The sequence below is a fragment of the Opisthorchis viverrini genome (assembly GCF_000715545.1).
Source record: "Opisthorchis viverrini unplaced genomic scaffold opera_v5_46, whole genome shotgun sequence".
NCBI classification, from domain to species: domain Eukaryota; kingdom Metazoa; phylum Platyhelminthes; class Trematoda; order Opisthorchiida; family Opisthorchiidae; genus Opisthorchis; species Opisthorchis viverrini.
Genome location: NW_008751703.1, coordinates 2,072,179 through 2,095,629, shown reverse-complemented (window position 1 = coordinate 2,095,629; position 23,451 = coordinate 2,072,179). Strand labels below are relative to the sequence as shown.

The window sequence follows — 23,451 nt, the reverse complement described above, 5'->3', positions numbered from 1 at the left end:
CTCTGCAAACCTTCACAGTTCACTTGTCAAAACTGGGGACCTACACACTAACAAGTGAGAGTTTGTTCTGCGAGCTTTTGTTGGTCAAACTTATTTGGTCAACTAATCAGAGCAAATCAACTGATATGCGGTAGTCGCAGATCTATTTCATGGTAATCGTACCTGTTGCTGAATTATTCATTAAAATTCCATGGGCAACTAAACTTCCAGTTTTGTCTCATCGCTCCATTTTACTACCAAAATCGCCCTCTGCAATGAGACATTTTTTATCCCACTGTACGCCAGGATATTCATCGAAAAGTCTTCGCCTGGTTTCATAACCAAATGACTTCAGCTAGATGCTTGAGATCCTCGGGGAACAGTTGATAAATATTGGACCACAGATTCACAATTATTCTTTTCAAAAGCCGAATGGATATTATGGAAGTCATCGTCTTCGTATTCTGACCGGAGTGGAATTGATTAGCTGGATCTAACGGGGTTCGATCGCTTGCTGCTCGAGTTCAGAGTTTATTCGTCTGTCCCCAATGTCCAATGTTTAGCCTTCTCACTGATTCGCATAGCACATATATGATTTGTAATGTTGTTCAGCTGAATATTATTCATAAAAGTCACCTAATTTGTAAGTTTGAATAAGACTCCACTCATAAGGGCAGTGAAAATTTTCTATAGCCCACCGTCTCTCTTGCGCTTCTCGGGACTCATCTGGTAAATATGTTTTCTTAATTTACGTCAAGCTTGTTTCTAACTGAAAACGGTTTCTACGTGTTGCGATCAGCAATCAAGTTGGTGGCGGTGAATTTAGCTTAATTTCCGCTGCGTCGCCTGCCAACAGAACTGAACTTTATGGTGATTTAGGGTTCAATTTTAAGCCAAGGCCGAAGCCGGTTTTGAGCTATTCAAAGTTTCCGTCAAATTCGCAGACAACATTGAAATCGTTTTAGTTTTATACATTCGTCTAACTACTAGTGAGGTTTCAGATAATTACATGAACCCAACTCAGTTTCGTTGGAATAGTTCTCCTCGTGTTCTCGTTAGAGGGAAAAAACTGGACTTGAGTTAGTCCACTTGTAGCTGCATTGGAGAACTTTTTGAACTGATAATACAGAGCGCATCGCTTTTGGACACGACAGACGTGCATGTTTGACGAAGGTGCCCGCTTTTTTTATATAAACACATGTAAAGTTCTGTTCGCTGACGCAGGTAATTGTCTTTAAAGCATATAATTTATCCTTTTGTTTTGTTTATTTGACATGATTGGTTTTGGTGAAATTAGCACACGATAATTTTATGCAGCAACTTACAAAATGGATTGTGTTTGGTGTTTTCATGGTTCCGTAGACTGGCACATCGATTACCAATGGCTTTATATGCTTCATAGAAATGCCAAAATATGATGATGGGTGGCACAAGCGGTGATCGGTGAACATAGTCGTTGATCATCTGGTATCGCTGGTAGTTCCAGTAGTACGTTGAGGCGCTCTCAATCTCCTCATAAGTCTTTCTGTTTAAGACAAAATACAGCGTCAGTGGTAGATTGACAGAACGATACGTTAAGAGCAACGTTTTTAGTTAAAAGGGTCAAATTGTGCTGTCAGGCGTTCACTGGAACAGCTGAGGGCTTTGACGTCTTAACACTTTATAAGCCATGTATAACCTATCTATGAGTCGTCCTGATCATGAAGAAATCAAAACGCATTCGACGTCTAAACGGCTAAGAACTATAAATTGAATGCATTAGCGCGCAAAGCAGCTGTTACCTTCCTTGCTGTATGGTACGCCTTATGAATGACTTCGTAGAGATTTCAAACACCAGCATCTTGAAGGGCGCATACTTTTGAATGTGTTGGTGAGTAGGCAACCTTAGTGAGTTTCCTCTTACTGCATAGGAATACAGGACATTACAAAACAAAAAAATGAACAGGCTGTGTATTTTCTTACACAGGCGTTACCTAAAGGACCAGTTATCGAATGAAAAAATGAAACAACGTAACACAACGCAGATTAATGTTCACCTTCTGTTTACCAGAGTAACAGAAGAGAGTGTACAAGAGTACACCAACTTTTCGTGTGTGGAATCAGCTGCTTCTTGCTTTAAACTAGTACAGATGTATTCGGAGTCCAACATACATAAATGTCTTTAAATACCAGAAGAACAGAAAACGAACCCATTAATATTTTCATAGACGTTTCCGTGTTTAACTATTTCCGCAATTCCAAATGAAGATCTATCAAGTGATGAAATCCATTATCCTTCAGTGAAAAATGAGCATTTAGCCTCATCGGAGAGATGACCTCTGTGCGAGGTGGATGTGTGGTAGCACGTCATCGAGTCAGGACGAAATCTACTGTACAAAGACGTAGGATGATTTTAGAAACAAATTGATTGACTGAAGCTGGGCATAGTCCTGAGGGGGGTGATCTGGGAAATGCTTTCCTTCAGCCAAATGCAAATTGCTGTGGTTCTGGAGAAGCTGCAAAACGCTCTTAAACAGCATTTGTATAAACTACACTCCTTTCCATCTCGTTTAGATTCCCCCCATAACAATGTTGCATCCTTTAAATTGTTTTTCCCAAGACCTACCTACTGATTTAATGTGGATCTTTGAAACCGAAGGATTACCTGACAATTCTCATTATCCATCAACTGGAAGATGTCTACGGAAATAGCTGTCAGTCGGTCATAACTTTCTCCCGTAATTCTGTAAGTGATTCATATCTCGCGCTTTTATTTTCCAAACTAAATTCAATCATCAATGCGGTGGTGGCGTCCCAATGAAACTTTTTCATGGGGTGGTGTCCAGTCAGTACGTTTGATCCTTATCTCGATTTCAGACATTCTTCACCAGTTTTCTTTGTTCTCCAGAATCTAGGGCATTAATAAGTGTATATATTGAGTGGCATAGTAACAGTGTTTGTTGAAGACAATTCATACTGGTGGTTAGAGATCACGTACGTTCGAAAAACGGACGGCTAACCTGATACTCAGCTATAATTGTACAAATTCTACCTACACAAATACCCATAAATATGAATATTTCGATTGCCATGCGTTTGCGGTTTCTTCTTCTTTTGTACACTAAAATTAAAGTCCATCGCTTTTCATAAGGAAGCTCGTTTTGAAACAATGCGAGCCACTTTGAGTAACCTAGATTAACCTAAATTTTTTTTAACTACTGCCATTTGCATGCGCGTTTGGTTCTAATGGGAGACTCAAATATAGTTAGTCAAAAGTCTCTCTTAAACGGTCTTTTTCGAATGGAGGTTCTCCACCAGACCACCTACTGTTTCATTTAGTACGATATTTGAATTATTGCAATACACTTTCTAGACATAAAATACTACTCACAGGGTTGCTTGAAACCCTATGAGTAGTGTGAGATATCCGGATGCTATAGATTATGTCTTTTAGTTTATGAGAAAATGAGGTATTAAAGGTTAAAAGAAAGGCTTTCTACCGAGCCTCTGTGGCTCATGGTAGCGGTCAGACAGTAGAGTAAGCATAATCGTAGGAAAAAGGCTTCTCACAAAACATTTAATCAAGCAACTTGAAACGAAACGAAGAGGATCACACTCCCAGTACTGCCTTTTGGACCAACGTAGTCGATAAGCTATTGTATGATCTATTGACGATAAACGTTCTATCACACTAATCCAATATATTCTGCTTAACTACTGTAAAAACACTTTGAAATTTACTCGAGAGCGGTCAGAAGGGATGTTGCTAGCTTGACAGCATTCAGCAGTAAATTTACCGTGAATATTCATGAAGGTAAATTTAAACGATGTTTTGGCTTATACTCTGAATTTTGCACATATGGTACGAGAGTTTGGAAGATACTTATCACTTGCTTTTCATACCTGTTTCTTCACCCCAAGAATGACTGTTTGGGTGAATCCGAACAACATCAGATACAAACGGAATATCTAGGCAAGGACACGCAGAAAAACTGGACCGATGACAAAACACTTCTATGTGGATATGGAACGAACTGGAGGAAAATATAACTTACGAGAACATAGCAATAAGTAAGTTGAACATGAGGATGTTGGTGAGCAACACGTAGAACCCTAGCATGATCGGAACAAGCCATCTTGAAGTTTTCGTTGGACACATGTTATTCTGACAGGTTCGATCTGTTTAAATGAATGAAAAGTGAGAACACCGACGATAGGAAGGATTACTTTTTTGAAGCTCGAAACAAGTACACTAGAGCTCTTCATTGGTAAACAATAACTTGTCAAAAAAGGAATATGGAGTAAAATTGAAACGAGAACATGTTGCGTTTATTCTTACGACGGACAGTATATCGTCCAGTGTATAACGGACTGAATAGTTCTAATTAAGGTGAAGGCTCTACCTAGCAAACGATTCAAAATGGTGAAAATTTTTTATTGAAGAGTAACCTTGAAATGACTTATACGTGGTTAGATATCTAGTACAGCGGATATAGAACTAATACGGATGCGCATCTACTGCGCATTCTATCACACTAATCCAATATATTCTGCTTAACTACTGTAAAAACACTTTGAAATTTACTCGAGAGCGGTCAGAAGGGATGTTGCTAGCTTGACAGCATTCAGCAGTAAATTTACCGTGAATATTCATGAAGGTAAATTTAAACGATGTTTTGGCTTATACTCTGAATTTTGCACATATGGTACGAGAGTTTGGAAGATACTTATCACTTGCTTTTCATACCTGTTTCTTCACCCCAAGAATGACTGTTTGGGTGAATCCGAACAACATCAGATACAAACGGAATATCTAGGCAAGGACACGCAGAAAAACTGGACCGATGACAAAACACTTCTATGTGGATATGGAACGAACTGGAGGAAAATATAACTTACGAGAACATAGCAATAAGTAAGTTGAACATGAGGATGTTGGTGAGCAACACGTAGAACCCTAGCATGATCGGAACAAGCCATCTTGAAGTTTTCGTTGGACACATGTTATTCTGACAGGTTCGATCTGTTTAAATGAATGAAAAGTGAGAACACCGACGATAGGAAGGATTACTTTTTTGAAGCTCGAAACAAGTACACTAGAGCTCTTCATTGGTAAACAATAACTTGTCAAAAAAGGAATATGGAGTAAAATTGAAACGAGAACATGTTGCGTTTATTCTTACGACGGACAGTATATCGTCCAGTGTATAACGGACTGAATAGTTCTAATTAAGGTGAAGGCTCTACCTAGCAAACGATTCAAAATGGTGAAAATTTTTTATTGAAGAGTAACCTTGAAATGACTTATACGTGGTTAGATATCTAGTACAGCGGATATAGAACTAATACGGATGCGCATCAGTCTACTGCGCAGCGGAACAAGTATGTGAAACAGAGCCATGAGATTACGCCTGTGCGTCTGAATATCGTCCGATTTCATCATGTGCCGGAGAAAGGTCAAAAAGGGACACTGAAAGTTCACACCCACTCCATGGCCAAGACACCCCGTACACAAGCGCACAGACGGCCATCTATGATCAACCGAGACAAAGGAACAACCGCCCGAGAACCGGTGTGGGCGTGCAGGAGACACTGGTTGGTTGACAGTGGATCGACCATCGAATACGGTGACAATTGAATCATATATATTGAGGTTTGTAATTGCGTTAATACACAGTTCCTTCTCGTCGTCTTCTTGTCTTCTGACTATAACCCAGTAGCGTCAGGGCAGGTGAAGAGATACAACAAGAACATTGTTAGGTTTTCGGAAAGTTCAAAGTTCGCACACTATGGGAAACTTAAATAATCAGCTGTGTTTCATAGGCATCTAACATCAAACAGACCAGTTTGAGCACTTCTGTGTTGACATCTTTTGATATGGGTTGACACACGCTCCCGAAACCTTGGCCCTTAGCACACGAAAACAAGTCCCGTTTAGTCGTGTGAAAACTGATTCATGGTGCCATCTGAATCGTAATTCCACCCACGAATTTCATGTTGTATGCTCAGATGAGCGTAGGGCGAGCAAAAAACGGATGATGAATTCTTTTTCTTATCAGCAGAACCCCTTTTCAATCACAAAGGCTGTCTTGAACGGAAACAGTTTTAAGAGGAATTGAAAATGGAAAGAATAAATAAGTGGCATGTATGTTTAGGCTTGATTGGTTTTGGAAATAAATTAAAGCTAAAGGTATGATAAGTCCGAATTCTATGTTCGTGGGAATGGATAACTCTCAAAAACATGGGTTCATTAGGAACCATTCAGGGACTTGAACGCTGGCCTATCGCAAGAATGTATATGTGACATTTTATTTGTGTGATTCCGATAGGCTAAGGAATTTCGTCACCCCTAAAGACAATGACGGGACGTGATGCTTATAAAAATAAACAAATTCCGGTTCCCAAAAAGTATTTGCTTAACATTTACTGGTCAAATAAATATTGATTTGAAGATCCATAAAGAGCCGTGACTGATATATCAACGGTGTTGTTCAAACCTGAGCCACATGAAGATTTTCGCTTCGACTGAGACTCATCAGATGGACATATGTGGGTCAGTCTCGCAGCTTTGGTTAACAGAGTGGGGTCACAGGACACAGGATGACCCGCTTACTGTTCAGTTCCCGTTGCCACTGAATTTGAATCGTGTTAATATTCAGCTGTTCGAACAGGTCGGCGGATGAGTCTTTATTTGTTATAGTGAAGCCTCATCATATATCTGCCACGTGGGAACACTGTAAGTGGAAGACAACCTCCCCAGAAACGAAATTCATCACAAGGAATATCACCATTTAAATCTTGAACACAGAGTCAAAATTAATTCGATTCTAAGGATCATCGCTCGAGGTAAACACAATTCTTAGTGGCAATGTTGTGGAATATAGGTAGCTCGGGTGTGCTGTTGTTGACCTGTCCTGTTCGCCGAGCTTGGCAGTTGGATTGCACAAGTTTCATCACCAGTCGAGGTGACATCGTCAGTGCGGGGTTGAGTGGGTGAATTCCTCCTCTTCTGCCTGTGCCTATATAGCTCCTAACTAGCAGCCGGTTGCTCTGAAGGCGATCTCCGCGTAGTTTGATGGGACAATTCTGAATGTGAGTTGGTCTCAATCTCTTGTGTCTGGTTGGTTCGTTGGGCGTATTCAATTGGACATTTCTGTATGTGACTGTTCAGTTGTGATTCGATCGTTTTCTCCTTGCTTTAAGGTCTGGATTTGTTCCCTTGATTGGTTGATTCAAACACTATGTTGGTCTAACTGGAAGAAAACTTGCTACCAGAATACACGAACACAGGCTTGCCAGTAGAAGACATGACCCAATACCATTTGTCTCAATACACGAAGACAGAGGACACAAGTTCAATGGTGGCATCCTCCAAATACTTGCTCACGCAAGAACAAAACGGAAGCAGGAGTATACCGAGGCGAGTTACTTCACACAAAAGTCGGTGTTGAATCTAACTTGACCTTATGATAATTCCCCCATTCATTCGCTTACTCCGCCTATGTACTTTTGATCTCCAGTTGTTTTGCTTATCCGCACCCGCCACTCACCTTGCCCCAGAGGCCGTCCTTTCCGACACTTGTGTATTGGCATGTGTGTCTGTGTGTGAACGTGCGCTGCTAACCTACTTACCCATGTGCGTTCACGTCCCGTTTGCTGAGCCTGTCTTGTCTTGTTTTCTCATGGGTTCCGCGTGATCGCATGTCCAACGAGAATCACGAAACCGTCGTCGAAAGGGACGACCGTAACCCACGCTACCGAGCAATCGTTCCGCTCGCCGTTGTTTGGTGTGCAGGCGACGTTGCACTGTGCCAGTCAGTGACAGACCTGTGAACTTGTGAACGCTACGAACGTGAACAATTGAGGTTTGTTGTACACCATTTGCTTGCCCTTGTGCAAATAGTTCCGTAGAATTACGAATCCGATTCTTCCTTTCGATATTAGGGATTGCCTAACCTACGCGTCACTCTAAGTTCCGCATCGGGAACCTCAACAGGCGGTCAGTGAACGCATCGACATTGACCCCATCTGTCAGCCGTTACAGACAAAAGAACTACACAGTCACGGGACTCTGAGCTACATGGAAAACCGAGAAACCTAACGACAACCAGGGGACTAATTGCCTGAAAGGAAGAAAACTACAAAAACAGAAGACCACTGTGTAGGAGGGCCTTTTCTGACGCCCTGTTCTACCCCAGTACAACAATGTTGGGATAATTCAAAAGATTCTCTTCAATAAAACTTTTCACCGTTTTGTAATCCTGATGAGGCCAAATAAATTGCCCCTTTTCATAGTTCCACCAGACATTTGTTGAAATCCGGACTTCATGATCTGGTGCAGTATTGAAGCAACGTCGGACTTGTTGCCTGTAATGTGTTGTTACGAAATAAATGGTTTGATCAGGCTTACCTTCTAAGACATAATATTGCTGCGCAAGACCAAACTCAGCGCACTAGGTAGGACAATGCTGCACGCACTGCCCCATTCCTTGCGCTGTTCATTCTTTACGAACATCAGTGGGCTAGCCGGCTCTAATGTTAGGCAAACTTTGAATTTGCATTTGTCAAGTGGTTGGATCTAGTAGTTTTTCTGCTGAACAACCGGAGTCTCAGATATTAACTCTTCTTGTACCAAAGTCAGCTATATGTTTGGTGACGTCCAAACACCTTGGAGAATGGCCTAATTGCTTATTTTCGGGTAAGCTGACTGAAGTTTCTGATGGCTTTGTCTCATTCTAGGATTCAGGCCGAGTTAAAAGCAAAAGATTGTAGAAATATGCATTAAAAGAACACTTACGGCTGTTATCCTGCGTGTAAACACACCGTAGTTAGTGATTGCTTCGGCTCTGGACATTGGTGACCCAATATCGTAAGACTGAATTAACTAAAAATCTTTCCCAAACATTAAATCACGAAATTCCTCTATATTCTGGCTCTTCGTCTGGCAGTTGGAGGCATCTATTGATAATATATGTAAATATGCAGGAGTTCAGTGTTGGGTAGGGAAGAATTCCTTTGTCAGCCTGCTTCTTAGTACATTACGATCAGCATTTGTTTAAGTCCATGCTTGGCGTCCTTCTTTTCACAGTGTTTTTGCTAAATTCAACATTTGTTAGCTCGATTCGCATACCAACGTCAAGCCTTGCTAAGACAATGTGAAAAACTTCCTTCGGTCATGAATTTCTCTTGGTAGCCAGATGCGATTGAAAATAACCAAATACGTCAACTGACGCTCGTGGTACCGTCAGGGTTGCCCTAATAATCTTTAGGTGAGGACAGCTTTAATCGGGAAAAAACAGAAAAATATAAGGCAGGAGGACCTTCGACTCATTGAAGTATTCCACATTTGCCAGTTATTTGGAATGTGGACGGTCCAGTTGTATGTTATCACACCAACTTTGTGCACAGGTGAATTGTACACCAATACAGTGCACAGTAAACACGATGGCACAGAATCAGAGATTGTGATCGCAAGCATGACCAATACAATATACCGACTGACATTCATGATTAGGTTTTCCACTGATACAGCACGACTCCTGGTGTTGTCTCTTGTAAAATCCTATAAATAGCACAGGGACTTCATCTTGAAATTGTAAAATTGCGAGTGAAAACTTCGCCCTCTTTAAACGAAACCAAGAAGTTGGGATCCCATTTGTTTGATTAGGTACATTTAATTTTCGGTTTAAGTTCCCGACCGAAAATTTGCTAATTGTGTCTGGAAAGATTCACGATGAATGCAGTCTAATTGTCGATGAGAAATCAAACTCCGCAAATCGTCCTACGGCTATTTTACTAATGGTTGTCATGCGATTAACTGAAGAAACTGATGCTGAGATATCACCCGGTTTCAAAACTAACGTTGACACCAAAACTCTTGCAAATTACTCCGGAAGCTTACGAAACCCAAGCGGAAAATGCGTTATCACAAGACAGTTAGTATTCTAAATTATTTTTTGAACTCTGTCGCACAGACAGAACCGGAATGAATAACAATAAATCCTTTCTAAAAGGTTGAGCACAAAATAAAAACTGCAACGCCACAGGCAGCGCTTGCTAAGAGGATAAATAAATAAAATGAATCAAATTATCCTGTCCATTAATTTGTAAACATGGGTTTCACGTGTTTGATGCCCACGGAACGAAATTACTTTCCAAACTGTCGATCGAGGACTTCAACGTTTTCGCCCCCAGTGTTTTGACTAAAAATTTGCATGCTTCCTCTTAAATTAAAACTCATTTTTCTTCATGCGATAATTGGAAACAAGCGACGATTTTGGAATTTTTTGTTACACTTATGCAGCTTAAAATGAATTAAAACCGCTGCTTTGTAGGTATCTTATACTGGTCATTTTTCAGTTTCTTAAAGAAGAAAGTAGATTCGTAGCACAAGACAGATAGTACTTCAGATGGAATGCTAAGCTACATCTGGGATTATCTTGCGCCGCTGTAAGATGAAGAGAAGAATAGTTTTATTTCAAGTAGGCAAAAAGCGGTAGCACTGGGTTTTGCAAAATGCGCATTTGTATACGAACTATGAGAAACTGGCTAATCAAGCAATACACCAGTATAGTAGTTATTTACGGGGATTTTTTCTGAAGGTACTCAAGCTTTCTTCAGTTTGAAGGATTACGAAATGCTTACTTTTCGAAATCTTTAACAGAAATATAGGTGGAGTTATTCGTTCTGTTCTTCAACCAATATTCACCCTTATTGTATTTGCTAGTTTGATCAGTACCTCCACACATCTATCTCAGCAGAACACTCACACACTTAAATCTGGTGGTCGAATAGAGGGCAAAAAACTTCGAAAAAACTGAGACAACAGCCTTGAGGATAAAAGTTCATGACAGATTACAACTATGTGCCAAATCTTAGAAACAGACGCAAGAAAACCGTGGCCGTAGACAGGAGGAGCGTTTGAACAGTTGGACGGAAGAACACTAGCTCCGTTCCGTCAAGTCTTCTGTTTGCACCAATAGGCCGTGACATTAGCTTTATCGTTTAGTACTAAGCTCTAAGTTAGCTACTACCGAGCTCTGCAATGAGCGGTTTTTGTCGTGTGAGACATATAAATACGAAAATTTGTAACCGCGCTTCTCCCATCACTTCCATATGATGGTTGTTTTCCATAGACTGCGCTGGTCATGATTGGCTGATTTCCGTGGCAGGAATAAAGTGACGTCACTTTGCGGAAAAATTACACACTGAACAGGCAAATGAGGCCTGACGCGCAGCAAATTGTTGCGCGATTGAAACTTGGTTAACGCGGGCCAAATTTAGGTCATACGTGCAAGCTCAAAGCACGACTGATGCCCATTCGGTGCAAAAGACTCATTTCTGCAACACATACGAATAAGGAAAACCACATGAGCATGAACAATGGAAACATTTCAAGATGAATCGGTGTCTGATTTTTTTGTAAATTCTGACACAGAGGTTTGACTCACCTTCTCCCTGAAGTGCGTCCAAACTGAAATCACCGAACATTTGGAAATATGCAGTCGTGTACATGGCAAAAATGATGTCGCTAAAGTTCATCTGCTTGACGTCACATCCTGTAATCAAGTGAAATTCGGGAATTAGTGAAAAGTCACGAAATTCATATTTATGATATAGTTTAGCAGCGATGGCATAATAGTTGAAGCGGTGGTGCTTCGTGCTGAAATATTTGGATCATTCGGACAAACATTGTGGAGGAACATTGGTTTCTCCAGTTAGCAGTGATCTTGCGGGTTAGCAAGGTAGTAGCACCTTGCAAAACCGTGATATGTAACAATTCCACACTATATCTCTTCATGAGCCACTATCCAAACCTCCCACCGTGCGTACACAACACAAAATAGTTTTGGTTCGAATTCATGCGAACTACTCATCATATTTGGGCAAAATATAGGAACAAGTGTGAAAACCACGCAGACGCTACAAAGTAAATGATAATTTTTAGTCGGCTAAATATTTCGTCAGGGTGTCTGAAGAAGAGCTTCGTGTGAGTGCATGTTGATGGAAAACTGCAGTGTTCCTGATGAGTATTCACGTGAAATCGTTAATTGCAAGGTCTTCCGTGTCCTTGGATGCGTTCTTGCAAGAAGGGTGTGAGCATGTGGCATATTCCCACTATTCGATCAAGGTAAATATTCCAAAGCCTCTACAATTTTCTGACTGCCCCCTACTGTCCCACAAGCAGTGAGTGACCAGTTTAACTCACCTAGTGTCATATTTTCCTTGGTAAACAATCCATTCGGATAGGCAATCGATTGTGCAGCAACCGCGTATCCGACCATTATCACCGTTAAGATGATCATAAACGGAATCAAGTCGTTCGTTACCTGGAATTTCGAGGATATGGAAGAAAGTTAAAGTTTTTATAAGTCTACGGGTGTTCATGTACCGCCAGTCACACCAGTCTCATCGCGAGAAATGAAACCATTTAGATAGAAATGGTAGAAGGAGACAGTTTATGCTATTCAACTTTGTATGGAAGACCATGTGCCATTCATTGCTGAAATGATGGCTTTTGTTGAAACACAGGTCTTGGGACAGACAAAACAGACAGAAGCAAATTTGTCGACGAGACAGAGTTTATTTTCAATATTTGAAGAACATATGGGCCATGAATTAAATTTTGTAACTGTGGTGACAAATGAGCTATTTCTCAAGGAATTATGAGTTTGTCTCTGGGGTGCTACGCAGGTCACTAAACCACCGAGTGGTTGTCCAGAAATTTCAAGGGTAGCAGCCAACTATGAAAATTTTTGGGTTATTTCCTTTATTAAACATTTCCATTGTGGACATTGTCACGTAATGAAGGATGCTCTTCCCACGTCGATTTTGCTAAGAATTTTCCCCTCAGGCATCACGTTAGAAGTCCTAACATTTTGACTTTAATCTTAGCCGTTCTGTTTAACAGATGACCGTATGGGCCCTTTTATCTATCGAATATATTTGAGCTATGCGTCGAATGTCAAAACATCTACCAAGTGATAAAAGTCATCTAAAATGAGAGACCTGTAATCCGAAACAGAAATGGGCAGAAGTGTGAAAACACAGTCCCTACTTGTAAAGGCTACATGTTGGTTTTAGAGTTCTGTAGGTGTTTTTCTTACCAGCACGACGATTTCTCACTGTAAACCAATTTGCTTAAATAATCTCAACTCATTTGCTACAGTTGTTCGGACAAATATGTCGTCCCAATTCGAGAGCAACCCGACGTCTTGGAGTCAAATCTACATTTGATGTAAGGTATACAATAAATAAAACAACAACTAACATTAGTGACAGCTAATTTCTTCATATTAGAGCAGCTCTCCCCATCGATCGGTGGTTACTTTTAGAAAGAACAACACAAGTTTTTCTGTGCAAATGTAGTCAAATTTTGGAAAAGAGAAAGTAATATACATTCAAAGCACATGGAGGTAGAATTCGGTAATTTTCTTGTCTGAGCCTAATTAGTGCCGGCCTTCATGGGAGAATTTTTTCCTTTCTGAGGGAAAATATACTAGCATAAGTAGACTTAATTTTGCACCCAGTTTTTATGAAAAATTATGAGATTTCTTTGAAACTAAGCATTCTACGTTACACAACAAAAGCAACTTGCTGTAAAATTGAAGGCTGAGTTGATGTTCAGGATGATAAAAGCCATTGTTCGGAAAGCATGTGTTGAATACCCATAAGCCATTCATATAGTTAGCAAAAACGGTTATGGCATCTGGAGGAATCCAATTGGAACGGTCAAAATGGTCCGAGTCTAACCTCACATCCGTTTTTGCTGAAAGACGACAAAAATTGATCTATACTTAACCCGGAATTCCTAATAGTTCACTCTTTTCAATTCCAGAAAATTCACGCCCAAAACCGTTGATTAAAGTAATGAAACAGTTACCGCCGGTCGATAGCATCTAATCAGCAGTGTGGTCACCGTATATCTGGTTAGAAAATAGCGTTCATCGCCCACCTGGATAACTCAAACATTTAGTATAGGGCGGCGTCAAGAGTGATGTGAATTGAGAGGCTGTTTCCTATCCCTAGCTTGGCACTCATATTTAATGAGCAATAGGTGGCCTTGGAAGAAACATTTTAGCAATGTGTCCTGTAAAGCTGAATCATTTTACGTTTGAGACTCAAGACATGCTATACACTTGTTTTTTTTCATAAGAAGCACAGAGATAATATGAGTGAACTCTTCCACAAATGTGCACAATACTCACTGAGATATAATAATCCTTTTACCAGGCAATGAAACTCTTCATCGTTCTACCGTGATCACATTATTTGCTGTGGTGTTGAATAAAAGTCTTCTGGAGATGGTTATCAGCCAGAGAAAATCCTCAGATGAGAGTATAGCTGCGTTTTTACGTTAGCGCGTATTACGTATGAGTTTCTGAGACCAAAACAGCGTGGATCTGATGGATCACGCAGTATCAGGAAGGTCAGTTTCCTGAAAGTAACCACAGAATGCCTGATATCTGATTTCTTTAACTCCACCAGATGTATACCAGACACCTGAATCAAGGCCAGAGAGCATGAGACAACGTTGGGTCAAGGTCAGACAACGCCCCCCCCAATATGAAGTGTGAGACACCCTTGTATCAAAACCAGACAACGCAAAACAGCGTTGGACGAAGGTCAGACAGTGGCCTTCCAATAAAATAGCTTAAGGCCGTTGTACTTTCGCAATCGCACTCGCACCCGCACCCATTTATTCGCTATAAAGCTGTCGTATTCCTTGTCAGTGAGTATTTTTCCGGCACAAGGCACTGGAGTGAGAACATCAGTAAGAAGTAACAGATTGCTGACTGAGTCAGCTATAACACGTAGCAAGCAAAGTTTTCCCTACGGCATCCACAAATAACGAGTGTCAAACATGTGTCAAGTTTAACCGAGAACACTTCTTCCACTTTGGGTGTCTGACAGCATGTGAGCTTCACCTTCAGAATTAGAGTACTGACGCTGTCGTTTTCAGTTTGTGGACTGCCATGGCTGTATGTGCCAGCCTATTTATTGATTAAAAAATTTCTGTTTTGTCTCTGGAGTCAAATGTGATGAGCAAGAGCGTACTGAGTAAGATGGCAATACATAAATATTGCATTTGTAACAAAACATGACATCAAATTACTTCTGGAATTCTGCAGCCACTGGAGTTAGAATTTTTAACTGAAAAACCAAAAGTGAACCAAAAACCTCGTTAGTTTTGCAATTTTCTGGTAAACCAGCATCAAACAAACAATCTGAAAAGGAAATAAATAGAAAGTGAACGTCCTTTGTTGCCATCTCTCCTCGGATAGCAGCCTGTCTACGAAACACGGCAGATTAATCCACTCATTCGTGACAGCTGACGACGTGAATAAAGCACGGTAATTTTCAGATTAATGTCAAGTTTAAGTCGCTATTTCATGTTTCTGTGATTTGGAAAGTAAATCGTTGGGTCGGTCTGGGTGACGAGATGGAGAATTTGTGCCGCAATCAAAGACGAAGGGTCCAATCATCGGATTTTCTCCACCCGAAATATAATCTCACGGAAATATGCAGTTCACGATCGAAGAGTTATGAATCCAGATGCAAATGGGCAAGAAATACACACAAACAAACAAACAAATACAAAAAGTTGTATTGGTAATCAAGTGCGATAACGTGAAATGGCGGAACACGTGGACTCAACCAACAGGAACCGGACAAAATTCAGTTCAACTAACCGTTGTGTTCAGCGGGTGAAACACTAATGGACAGATTCTGTCGCCACTACTGGATTCCGTCTTAGATTTCTTGGGAAAAGTTAACTGTGGATAGTGTCTACCTCAATTAGCATTGATGTAAACTCACGTCGTATTTGTTCCAAATCTCCCTAAAACGAACAGTGCATGTGCACCGCAAAAGCTGTTTGAACAGATCGCAACTATCTGTCGCTCGTGAACTATTATGCTTTCAACAATGTTATGAAGCCTTTTCTGATCGACGAGTTCCTTGTAGCGACCTCAAACCGATGCACGTGTTAAAACCGGTGCAGACTGGGGACAACACTGAACAGAGAACACTTAATTGTCACATTTGAGAATATGTGGTGTAAAACTATTTAATTTGACACTCATTCGTGCTCAAATAAAAAGTTATCCATGTTGATAGTTACATTTCAATCGGGTTTCATTTTTCTGACAATTGCTGAGATGGCACGTCGAGTGGTCGGATATTTTATTTTATTCACATGTTTCAGATGCACTTAAGGATATGCCGTCTCCAAGCTGAGTTCAAAGGAGTTAGAACAGTTTGGACACTGCGGGAGAGAGAGTGCACGTGGAAACCCACGTACGATGTACTTCAGTAACAGCACACACGAAGGTACGGAGAACAGGGTCTAGCTTTCGGCTTAATGACTTTGCTCTCCAGGAAAAGCCGTCCTTGATATTCAAGATGTGTCACTTATGGTCAGTGTACACATTATTAATTCCCCAGAAATTTCACAATGGAAATTCAGTGTTTATGAATGAATTTCATAAATGGACGCCACCATCTCCTTAGCCATGTTACTTATGTCGTTGGAGATGCAGATGCAGCTGTCTGAAGTACATTGACCTAAAAAAATAGGCGCATCCGTCTGTAAACGATTAATTGCACGAAGCAGACCTGTGTGAAAACCTGAAGTTGTGTCTTGACACTAAAAGTATGGTATGATGGATACTTTCTTCCAGTACATGTGCCAGTCTGGTTACGATGTCCGGCTACCCAATATATCCACATTTTGTATCAAAATATGAACATGAGAATCAGTATCCTCCATAATACAGGATCGATTCGGGATACCCTTTCGTAGTTTTTATGGATTTAAAGACGTGATGACATGATGATTCTGACATTGCAAAAAACGTGTTTGGACTCACCATTTTTCCAATCATGATCAGCTTTGGGCCAAGGGCTATGTTGAAACTGAATGTGTACATCAATCGTATGTAAAACACAAACAAGCTGATGGCCAAGCTGATGCGTGAAAGGTCAAGGTATAGGTCGGTAACAATGTAGAAACGTTCGTGCATCGGATCCAAATGTTGCCGATGTCCAATGCGCAGCAACACAATCATCCGCAGGACAAACCCGATAATGAAAAGACCCAAGCCTGTACAGTCCAGTTTATTCCAGCCATCTGATATATAAGTGCGAAAGCTGATGCCTGAGAGGACAGCCTACGGAAAGGAAAAAACAACATTTACTTCTGCCCTGCTGGAAGATCTGGTTCTATATTGTATGTAAATGACGTCAGAAAATGGACACTTTCCAAAGTTGAGAACAAGTAAATCATAACCTTACTGGCAACGGTTGATCCATTTGTAGCTAGTAGCTAATGCACTAAGGAAGGTTCTTGTTAGCATATTAAGAAGAGTGTTTTTAGTTGGTCAGAGCAGATTGGAAATTTGCGAACACACTTATACTAACATACACCTATATGCAGTCACTTGAAATGAGTAATAAATAGAGCAGTCGTGATGTCATTAAAAAGTATTTTGCCGCAACACAATCTAGTTCTGGATGGTTGTTAGTCTGCCTGTCGAGCCTCGCAGCTGGCTTTTGTTGCCATGCTTGCGTCAACGTGTCCTCGATCGGTGACGAAACTTTTGCTAGGGTAACTGCCAGACTTGGCAAGGAGATCAAGTCACCTAGTTAACAATGAAATTTCAATAAAATTCCAACAGTCTATTTTGTTGACATCCTTTCCGGACTGAACGCAGGTATGATCTTCCTTTTCCACTGGTTCTCTCATACCCATCACCATTATGGGTTCTCAAAATGTTAAGGTTCACAACTTCCATATACAATAGCTGTTGGTCCAAAGTAACATTGGAAGCGCCCGGTCATCGAGCGTTGTCCGGATAAGTAGTGAGTATCTCAGGAAGAATGCAACTTACTTTTGTTTGGCAGAACAGTAAGGATCTATTTCCCTGTATATTATCATTTTTTTTATTATAGTCACATAGGAAAACAAAAAATGATATCGGTGACCTCAGAGATATTTTGTTCGATCGGTGATCCACAATTGTTCTCCAAAATCAGCATCAAATAATGGAAGACTGAAAATATCCGATCTGTCCCTGAAGTGGTTTCTAAAGCAGTCATTCAACTATAGTGACACCAATTAGCTCGGAAAACGGCGACCAATCTCACTCAAATCTTATCTGTTTATGCCTCTGACATATACCGTTACAAGTGAAAATGAACTTTGACCAAAGGTGACTTCACACGTTGACGAAGACTTGACCTATTTCACTAAGGCCGTCGGGAGACAAACAATCGGTGTAAGTGCTACAGGATTAAAATTGATGAAAACTTTGTTGGCCCGATTGGCAGATGGTTCCAGGGACCAGACTGAAGGTCGACGGAGTCGGTCAGTGACTTTTGTTAATGCAAAGACATCAATTAACTTTGGTTTTGAAGACACTGGTAACTTGAAAACCATTGCAATGCGTCTTTATACTTTTTTTAGGCTTATTTCATCCTGTAAATAGAACGCGTCTTGTATGCTACAGTAAAGCAGGCTCAAAATATTAAATAGGTAGGAAACGTTGTGCGCATTCTTCAATTTCTTTAAGGAAGAATGTCAATGTTATCATGAAGTTTTTGTTAACCCGCTGTATTTTGGACGTTATCCTCTTTATTGAACTTATTTTTTTTTACCGAGTTTCGGGTGTTGCAGTGGCCGTTCTACATCTCAGAAACAACTTTACATCTATTTGCTCGGATGGACCTGCACGTAGTAAACCGTTTTTCACCTTGCCTATCACACTTGTGCTAGTTAGGCTCTTACGGGAAATAAAGGATAACACTAATTAGATTTCTGGCCGTTTTTGAAACCGGTTTTTGAAACATTGAGTTAAAAACCAGATGTCGCAGAATAGAACATGTCATTCGTCTGTTAACCGAAATTGACTGATTGCACATTCGCGAACGGCTTATGTGGAGTATGCAATAAAATATATTGTCGGTTAGCGAAAGATTACTTACCCATGCGATCTGCGGGAGAAAAACACGTGCAGTGGTATTAAAGTACGGACAAAATACTACTAGGATTACAGTCAGTAATTTACCACATATGAGAGAGTTACAGTGAGGCATAAAAATGACCAGTAAGATGTACGCCGTTGTGAGACCAGAAAAGCCCCGCCAAAAGCCGATTAGTATCTTTGACCCTGTTGCTTTCAAAATGAATGAGTACTTTCGCACACTTTAAACGAAGATGCAGTATAAGAAGATCCCGTATAGTCTACGTCATCCCGTATAGTCTAAGTGTATCAAAATATTTGGCTCATTCTCCAAAACTGATGTATTACGTGTATTTACACTCAACTCAGGATAAACCAAAGGATTGACGAGGTTTCGTTTAAGAGGCGGCTTGAGGTCAGTGGTGATTGATGCTCGAAGTGTACCCCTTAGACCCCACCCAACCGCAGGAAGTTTGATTTTCTCTTAACCGCATAAATAGTTGCATAAGTCAATTGTCCACTTCTGACCCTATAAAGGCTAAGGAGGTAATGTTCAAGCATAATTCTGGTGGCGTAGGAATATCAATGAGTAAATTAGTGGTGGTTTTTGTAGCTGAGCCACTCACTCCCTAAAGTCATCAGAAACTCATGGTCACGGCATTAGATTTCGGGCAATGGAAACCTCCACCGGACTATGTTGCAATCTTAGACCGCAAAATTCCCAATTTCAATAAAACCACATATAGTAATTTGTAACGGTTTTGTCTAGCCAGTATCTCTCAGCATACCATTAACTTTCCTTCGAAAAATGGATGGCGGGAATGTGTAGGGAACTCCAGTTACTGGCCTTTCTCACACCGTTATAATATATAGTAGTAAAGTCTTACACACCGCCAGAGATGCCAAGTCGAGTCATCGTTTGCCGTAACGCAATCCCAAAATAATTCGGTATGTTAGAGCTGCTGGGTCACACTACCAGTACTGGTTATCTGCAAGTGGGCGGTATGTGTATATATATTATATATAGTATATAGTATATGCAGTATATATAGTATATATAGTATATATATATAGTATGTGTGACTCAGATTGACTGTAATAGACTGGATCCTACCGAAGACAACCTGTTTAAAGATGAATTACCAAGAAGGTCCTTTCGTTCACTCTGGTGGAACAGAACCAGCCATTTTCTATACAGAATTTTCATAGATATTTTCGTGAGGAGTATGTTTTCAATTACAGTTAGTGTCTCGTTTGAAAAATCCTCTACTTATCCTGACAGAATTATTTCGGTGATTCCGTAACAAAGTGAGGAAGAACTAGACTCGAGTTTAGCCCTTATTACACCTTACCAGCAGTGTATATCCTAGGCTTGTTGGGGTTTGTACCCACGTTCTCTGGCGTGCGCGGTGAGAGTGTTTTCAATACTCCGCTAGGGCGAGCTGGATGCGCCTGAACAAGCATTTGAGCCAGCGGTGCTATTGGTTCGCCCGACTAGTCTAATGGCGATCCAGTGTACAAATCAATCAATATCCATCAAGATGTTGATAATTAGGCTTAAAAGCCTACCACAGGTCAAGTTGACATTGCCAACAGACTCGGGGGATATCATGCAGCAATTGTTGTATCGATCGTCTGACCTGCCTGTCAGGACATCTGAAAACCACGGAACTAGAAAGCATGTCAGGACAGGAAAAGAATCGTTTGAACGGGAGTGATATAACCACAAACTCCACAAATCCAGCCAATACCCACAACATTCATTATTTAGGCCTTTGTTCATATCTTCGAAAAACGTTGGCCTTTTACTTAAACGTTGTTAGGTGAACAGAAATATCTTATACAAAATAGCTAATGAACAATCGGTCTCATTTTTATGGAACTACGTTCATAGTAGTAGAACCTCATACGCTAAAGAAGTTGAAATGTCAGATTCCTGTCGACGAGGTTCATGGAAAGCAGCTAAGCATGTTCCGGGTGTAGGCTGGCAAAAATATCGTTGAGTGAAATCACACCTTCACAAGTCACTGACTAACTGATTGTGTTCAACTCATGTTTATTCACTGCCAATTTTCCTCTTGTTGACTCATTTTAAACGAGGTTAAAGTCTAAGGGGAAGTTACCAACACGCGTCGCAATTGTCGTGAAACGGAGAATTTATATAAGACTACTAAATCCAAACGGTCGTTAAACTCCTAAAAAACATTCAGACTTATGGTTTAAAAACGCGCATGTTGTTGGTGGATTGACCGCAACATGACTACGCAGAGAGCCTATTGGATTGATGTTCATGATTTCGTGATCATTATTGTGATGCCACGAAAATATAGTGGCAGCGAAGTGCATTTAAGAACAGACAAATCAACCCGTTAAGTAGCGAAACCTCACGGAGAGAATTATGAAACTCTTAGTGGGAAAAATTCCAGGTTACTGGCATGTAGTGAAGCAGTAGAACTTAAAACTGCAAGCTTTCCCAAAATTAAACTTCAGTTGGTTTCATAGAGGGTCAATAGTCCAACTTAACTGACTTCAAAAAACTGTGCTCTTGTTGCATACTAGTTTGTCCCGCACCGAGTAAGAATCGAAACTCACCTGTTTTATCTCTTCGATGAGCAAGGTGACGACCCATGCAATCACAATATACTCCACAACGGAAATCTGGATTTTGAAATCCACTAAGAGTAGGTAGCTGAACAGTATCAAAAAGGCCATGTATGAGATCTGAAAAGAAATAAAAAGCACATAATTCTGATTGATATACACACCCAGATTGTGATGCATTATACCAGCAATCCAGGTTTTTCACAGGGAGTTTAGAAATGGAATTCAACATGGGCTCAAATTCTGACGGCTTATTTGTTAGGTGCATGTATGTTACAACCGTCTACCTAATATCTTAGAGTCAGAGGTAGCTTCTGCTATAAACCACTCCATTATGTGAGATGAAATACACGGTTGGCTAATTTTTGACTGACAGATATTTTCAAAATATCCTTGTTTTTACTAAACTTTCTGCTCAAACATTGGGATGACTGTTTTGACTACATTGCGCTAAGCTAGCCAACATTGGTTCGCGTTATGACAATCCAAGATTATTCCATCTTCCTCATCGACCCAAGACAGTAAAACTTCATGAACACCTCGAACTATCTTTAAAGTGTAATGCATTTTTGGAGTAAATGCGGGCTGGAGGATGTGTTGGCTGAATTTCAAAACGGTCACTTATTTTTTGGCATCATATTATTGTCCCATGATTCAGGGAACGATATGCAGCATAAAAATTGTGTAACAAATTTATGTGTTGAATGATTAAAAAAGTGTGGGCTCTGCAGTTTTCATCTATCTTAGCGAGCAGTGCTTTTTTTGTGAGGTATTACAAGACTGGTCATGGCACACAGCTCTGGAAAATCTTTTCGTGATTGTAGCTAAAAGGCCACAAGCTGATATAGGCGCTAAAGCACGTCCTGCTCTCGGGTTTTCGACTCATCCAAATGTGCTATGCACGTCGTTTCCAAGAAGATACAATTAACCTAGGACTATATTCGTCAATCAAGTCAATCGCTTGATCAACACAACAGAGAGTTTGTACAGTGAAATCATGAGGATGTACTCGGTGGAAGAACACTTTAGAGATTCAGTTGCTGATTGTATTGCAGATGCTGTAGCACCACACGTTAAATTTTAACAAACGAATGAGCGATCAGACAATAGATTCGGGGCAATAAAGAAATGCACGCAATCACTACCGTGGTGAAAGCCTGTTTACTATTCTAAGTTGCTTCTATGAGTAGAGGTGTTAACCCGCTCAAATGAGCCAGGGGTACGACATCATTCTGAAGGCCACACTGTATATCTTTATGGGGATGAATTTTAAACAAAATGATTGGTGTACAGTGTGACTTCCGTATGCCAGAGCGTTGGAACTCAGGATACCGTGTGAACAAATCACTGCTTAATGTGAGCAGGATTCATCCTTTTTTAGTGGTCCAGCTAAAAAGATGAGCAAGCTGTTTCGGTGATTTCCTGGATTTGGTTCAGTCAGATTGGCGAGGTAAAATTAAACACATTCTGGGTTTCCCCAACATCAGTATCCATGTGACTCACTGAGGACTTTGGTCCCATTTTAGAGGGAATGACCGAGTATTCACGCTGGGATAGCGGTATTAGGATAGACAATTAACTGCGAAATTCAAACACCAGAAGAATTTCCGTCTAATTCCGTAGCACAGATGGTGGACACCACCACAATCAGTTAATTGTCATGTGGATACCTGTATTATTGTATGCTATAAACAAGACAATCAAATCGCACAACGCGACCAAAGCGCAACCCATCACTTCTCTCATTTCACAAGCTTTTAGACAATAAATGACATTCGGCATCCTTGTAGCGATACCATCCTCAGATTTTTTGTGAACGATCTGAAGTTGAGGAATAATTTTGACCATAGTCGATAAATGTCCTCAACAGCCTGACACTTGAAGGAGCCAGGACGCATCTTTTAAATGCAGCGCTGTCATACAGTATAAA

General features: G+C 40.6%; 1 protein-coding gene across 1 annotated transcript in view; it reads right to left on the bottom strand.

The window, feature by feature from the left end:
- T265_03361 (hypothetical protein) overlaps nucleotides 1–23,451 on the bottom strand; it is a gene marked incomplete at both ends in the record, with an annotated part of 152,748 nt that overhangs the window by 40,090 nt on the left and 89,207 nt on the right. Inside the window, 5 exons of the mRNA XM_009167822.1 lie at nucleotides 1,305–1,504; nucleotides 11,312–11,516; nucleotides 12,167–12,287; nucleotides 16,830–17,129; nucleotides 21,477–21,641. Coding sequence (XP_009166086.1) covers nucleotides 1,305–1,504; nucleotides 11,312–11,516; nucleotides 12,167–12,287; nucleotides 16,830–17,129; nucleotides 21,477–21,641 — 991 coding nt within the window. The remainder of the gene's footprint in view (nucleotides 1–1,304; nucleotides 1,505–11,311; nucleotides 11,517–12,166; nucleotides 12,288–16,829; nucleotides 17,130–21,476; nucleotides 21,642–23,451) is intronic.